The 5,451-nt window shown below is 45.7% G+C and overlaps 1 protein-coding gene across 1 annotated transcript; it reads right to left on the bottom strand.

Annotated features, from left to right (window-relative positions):
* Positions 1-1,219: 1,219 nt before the first annotated feature.
* Positions 1,220-3,348, bottom strand: LOC143886624 (endochitinase-like). The gene is made up of 3 exons (XM_077390670.1): positions 2,882-3,348; positions 1,818-1,974; positions 1,220-1,726 (listed from the first exon to the last, which is right to left on the bottom strand). The coding sequence occupies exons 1-3, from the start codon at positions 3,345-3,347 to the stop codon at positions 1,357-1,359; spliced, it is 993 nt and encodes a 330-aa protein (XP_077246785.1). The 5' UTR covers position 3,348; the 3' UTR covers positions 1,220-1,356.
* Positions 3,349-5,451: the final 2,103 nt, after the last annotated feature.

The raw sequence follows: 5,451 nt of genomic DNA, 5'->3' as shown, positions 1-5,451 counted from the left end.
ACAATAGTCTCTAATAAAGCCAAGCCGTTTCCCACTCCCATTCCCCACGACCTGCTACCTACGGTTCATTATCTAAAAAATGATAGACAACGTGGAATGAGCTTTTATGCTCAATACATAACAAAGAATCTACATCGGTTGGATCAAGTATACAAAACACGACCAAAGCATTTAAATAAGATAAATGCATATTTTTTCCAAAGCAAAACTAGTATCATGAAATAAATACAAAGCGACATAACTATCAATTGGAATAATCCGCACATAACTAATAGTTTGGAACAATACACACAGGTTTCATGCTACAAATAATTCAACTAGTTCACAATTCCACACTAGACATAGCTATGGCCTCGATCACCTCTCAAAGTGACGGGCTATCACAATTTGCCAGCTTAACATCCCATACTTACGTGGTTGTCGATCGGACCCAAGTAGTCGCGGCCAAGTTTTACAGCTCCTACCTGGCAGAGGTAACGAATCGAAAACTTTCCCACCATCAAGCACTCACTATAGAGGAAAAATACCGATCTTTACGTGACTACGCACCAGTTATCACCCTCCAACTAGTTAAGGCCGGGATATCAATTCATAGCTATGCTAGTAACCGTGCACAAGGCACCAACCGGCCCACCCACACCCAATCATCAGTCACCATGTAGAAGGCACCAACCGGCCCACTCAGACCTAATCATCAGTCACGGCCCACTCGGGCCCAATCATAAACGTTCCATAGAGTAATAATGAACATACAACACAGATCAAATATCTAGAGATTTGCATGAAATGAAATCCAACAAAATACAGAAGAGTAAATCAACTAACAAATTTTTCAAAAATAAAACATATGCAAACCACGGCGTACTTGATCCAATACAGAAGGAGTTGATTGAGCATATTAGAGATGCTAAAACTCCAAAAGAAGCGTGGGAGGCACTCTCATCTCTGTTTTCACGGGCGAACGATGCACGGTTGCAGTTCTTGGAGAACGAGATCGGCTCATTAACACAAGGTAATTTATCTGTTTCTGATTATTTTATGAAAGCTAAAAACTTTTGTAATGAGATATCTCAATTGGACGAGGTGTCTAAGATTAGTGAAAGTCGGATGCCGGGAATGATTATCCGCGGCTTGTAGGTCTGGTTTATTATCTTGTCATATAAGGACGATCGCCACGTTTCGTAGAATCATCACACTTTAGATTTCTAAAGCATCCTCCTTATAGTTTTATTTAATCAACTTATATTTAGAGAGGATTTTAATACTAATGCCAAATGGTCTTTGACATATACATATACTTTTACATAGATGACACTAGTAGTCACTTATTCAAATAGATAGAAAAAGCCTAATTAACTAAGCAAAAGGCTTTTGGTTGTAGCAGTCAAGGTTGGTACCATAGCTCACACCAAGTATGTCGCAGTATCTCTTGTAAAATCCGATGCGGTTTGAGACCGCAACATTGTTCCCTTTGCCACATTCAAGTCCCCCATTGATGATGTTGGTGGAAACACCGAATCCAGGAAGGCGACCCGCGGTCTTATCTTCATTGGATGGTGTCCATCGGCCTGTGATGGCATCATGGCAGGAAGGTTTTTGTGATTTAGAAGTCATCCAATACCATATTGCTGTCTTAAATGAAACGGTAGCATCAGTGGAAACTAGATCAGGGTTGGCGAGAAGGTTTGCCCCAATGGCTTTTCCAGCTGGGCCGTAGTTGTAGTTGCTGCAAGCACGAAAATACAAGTCAAGATAGATCTCTAGAAAGCTAAATCTAGAAACAACAAAAAAAAATGCATGGAAAAAGAAGAACTTACTATGAGATTTGAATGGGACCTCGGCCGTGGTATTTTTTACCATAAGCGCATGGAAATTCTGCACTTGCAACGCAGTAATCTACTGGATTCTTGCCTTGTTTTTGAAGGAAGCAATATCCCCATGAATATTGGTCGCCTGGTGCAGTTGCCCACTTACCTGAATACATCAATTAATGAATCATTAATTAATCACAGATACTAGATCCACGTTAAGTTGAAAAACTAACACGCATAATATATATATATATATATATATATATATATATATATATATATATATATATATATATATATATATATTGAGAGAGAGAGAGAGAGAGAGAGAGAAAACTGTTAAGCGCACCATTTTTTTGGTGCGCTTAAGTTGTTATAACGCCTCCCATTCGTTTAAATGTTTGGGTCTCGCTGGGTCCTGCTAAAACACACCAATGGGAGTCATTGGTGCTCACTTTTCTCATATATATATATATATATATATATATATATATATATAAAGGGATTTTCTAAGCTCGATCGCAAAAGGGTTTCCGCGGCTGGTTTGTTGCACGTCAAACCAGCCACCTCGTTAATGAAAACAACAGCTTTTGTCTCCATGTGCGACAGACCAGCCGCGAAAACGCTTTTGCGATGGACGCTAGCAATTCCCTATATATATATATATATATATATATATATATATATATATATATAGGGAAAACATTTTGGGAGCTCGAGCTAGAAGATTATGAACTAAACAATCAACACAATCAACGACATTGGACATAGTAAATAGGGACACTGATACGACTCTACTTTCCAGCATCCTCTCTCCAAAGGGCTCTATCGATTCCCATGCTAATTAGTTGTTTTGTTAGATTACTTCATAGTTATCTTTATCCGTATCTTAGTTATCTTTATTCTAACTAGTTGTTAGTTATCCTTTTTCATTACTATTGAGGAATGTAGTGAATGAAACGTTTTGAAGTAAGGAGGCCCTAGGCCCTCTACTGGCTATTACTCATTATTTCTCTTCTTCAATTTTTATTTTTTTCACAATACGATCTAGGATGGTATTAGAAACCCACCATTAGTTTCATGGGATGTGTGAGCCAAGAAAGCTGCAATCTCCCTTTTACGTGTGTCAACGTCCCCAACGGTGCCAAAGCCATCAAAGGCATTTGCAGCATCAATGAAAGCATTGTAAGTGTAGAAGCCTTTGCCTTGGCAAGTGGGGTCATTTCGATGCTTCAGCATTTGGTCGAATAGGGATGGATTGATGATGGAGGCCACACCCCCATCACCACTCGTAGTGAAGTTTTGTGGCGGACAGTCAGGATGACAATAGCTCTGGCAGTGATTCCCGCAGTACTCGCAGGAAAGGCCACAGTAACCAAATTGGCTGCAACAGCGCCTTCCCGGGCACAGAGCTCCACCAGCTTGTCTTCCACATGTCGGCTGTGCATAGGAACCAAACAAAGAGGCTAAGGAGAGCAAAATCAAGATCCAGGTCCTCATGTTTGCAAGTAAATAGATGTGTTGCCTAAGAAACATAAGCGCTATTTATAGAGGGTGGGAGGGGGAGAAAAGCATTTTCTAAAGATCATTCACCGCCTCTACGTGGCCCAATAAAAGTGATGGGGTCCAAAATATGCAACCAATCGGCTGTTGACACGTGGCCCTCACAGGGACCACTGCAAAGCCCACACTTGTCCCCTGCTAGGTATGCTGCCTGGACCAATCAGGGACTTCCACCTGCCCTTACTAGGCATGAAACCTGGTCCAGTCAGGTGTTACCACCTGTCCTGGACAGGTGGCTCAGAATCACTATAAATAGCCTTCACTTGTGCTAAGGTGAGGGTTCTAAGATCTGGAATCAAAACCCTAAGCTCCTCAGTTCGGAATTGCTCTGCACTCCTGCTCATACTGACTTGAGTGTCGAAGCGCCCGTCCGGAGCACCACTCCGGGTTGGTCTTCTGACCCTTTGTCTTCTTGTCTGTGCTCTTGTGCTAAGCGCAGGACTCCATCAGCCATTCAGGCCCAGATCAGCCCTTCAGGCCTAGATCATCCCTTCAGGCCCAGATCAGCCCTTCAGGTCCAGATCAGTCCTTCAGGTCCAGCCCTCAGGTCCAGATCAGCCCTTCAGGTCCAGATCAGCCCTTCAGGCCCAGATCAGTCCTTCAGGCCCAGATCAGTCCTTCAGGCCCAGATCAGCCCTTCAGGTCCAGATCAGCCCTTCAGGCCCAGATCAGCCCTTCAGGCCCAGATCAGGCCCAGATCAGTCCTTCAGGTCCAGATCAGTCCTTCAGGTCCAGATCAGCCCTTCAGGTCCAGATCAGCCCTTCAGGCCCAGATCAGCCCTTCAGGTCCAGATCAGTCCTTCAGGTCTAGATCAGCCCTTCAGGCCCAGATCAGCCCTTCAGGTCCAGATCAGTCCTTCAGGTCTAGATCAGCCCTTCAGGCCCAGATCAGCCCTTCATGTCCAGATCAGTCCTTCAGGTCTATATCAGCCCTTCAGGTCCAGATCAGCCCTTCAGGTCCAGATCAGCCCTTCAGGCCCAGATCAGTCCTTCAGGCCCAGATCAGTCCTTCTGGCCCAGATCAGCCCTTCAGGCCTAGATCAACCCTTCAGGCCCAGATCAGCCCTTCAGGTCCAGATCAGTCCTTCAGGTCCAGCCCTCAGGTCCAGATCAGCCCTTCAGGTCCAGATCAGCCCTTCAGGCCCAGATCAGCCCTTCAGGTCCAGATCAGTCATTTAGGTCTAGATCAGCCCTTCAGGCCCAGATCAGCCCTTCAGGCACAGATCAGCCTTTCCGGCCCTACCATAACCTGTTACCAATTTTAGACCTAACAGATTTGGCGCCATCCGTGGGACCCCGCAACAAAAAGCTGTTCGAAATCTCACTCAGACAAAAATGGTAGGACGGATTGGCGCGGAGAACACACGCCCCCGGACTGGAATCAGACTCGTCATTTCACAAGACGAGACAACAGCCTCCGGGACAAGCATTTGCGTCCTGAGTCTAAGTGTTTGCAGTACTTGCAGACTTAGACCTCAGCAGCGGTGCAGAGGTTCACTCCGTAGAACCTGTTTGAAGCGCAGACTCAGCGGTGGTGCACTCCGGCTCATCCTAGTGGCTTGGAGATCAGTTCCAGCCGAGGACGCCAGCAGTGAATATCAGTTCCAGTCGAGGACGCCAGTAGTGTGGCCCACTCCGGCTCATCCTAGTGGCTTGGAGATCAGTTCCAGTCGAGGACGCCAGTAGTGTGGCCCACTCCGGCTCATCCTAGTGGCTTGGAGATCAGTTCCAGTCGAGGACGCCAGTAGTGTGGCCCACTCCGGCTCATCCTAGTGGCTTGGAGATCAGTTCCAGCCGAGGACGCCAGTAGTGGAAACCACCTTCAAAGACTCTAAGTGTTTGCATACTTAGCTCTCAGCTCGGTGCTTGCAGACTTAGAAGCCCCGCAGTGGTGCACTCCGGCTCATCCTGTTTGGTATGAAGATCAGTTCCAGCCGAGGACGCCAGCAGTGAAGACCACCTTGAAGACTCTAAGTGTTTGCATACTTAGCTCTCAGCTCGGTGCTTGCAGACTTAGAAGCGCAGTGTGGCCCACTCCGGCTCATCCTAGTGGCTTGGAGATCAGTTCCAGTCGAGG

Source organism: Tasmannia lanceolata, unplaced genomic scaffold (genome assembly GCF_043159265.1).
Source record: "Tasmannia lanceolata isolate RefF3 unplaced genomic scaffold, GAP_Taslan_0.1 ptg000011l, whole genome shotgun sequence".
In the NCBI taxonomy this organism is placed as follows: Eukaryota; Viridiplantae; Streptophyta; class Magnoliopsida; order Canellales; family Winteraceae; genus Tasmannia; species Tasmannia lanceolata.
The sequence above is the reverse complement of the archived record's forward strand: the minus strand, read 5'-3'. Positions and strand labels throughout refer to the sequence as shown.

Bases quoted from the DNA above. Each gene is read 5' to 3' on its own strand.
- LOC143886624 (XM_077390670.1), bottom strand. From the start codon at position 3,347: ATGTTTCTTAGGCAACACATCTATTTACTTGCAAACATGAGGACCTGG. The intron at 1,975-2,881 runs GTGGGTTTCTAA...TGATGTATTCAG, and splicing joins CACATCCCATGAAACTAATG to GTAAGTGGGCAACTGCACCA. The intron at 1,727-1,817 runs GTAAGTTCTTCT...TCGTGCTTGCAG, and splicing joins GGTCCCATTCAAATCTCATA to CAACTACAACTACGGCCCAG.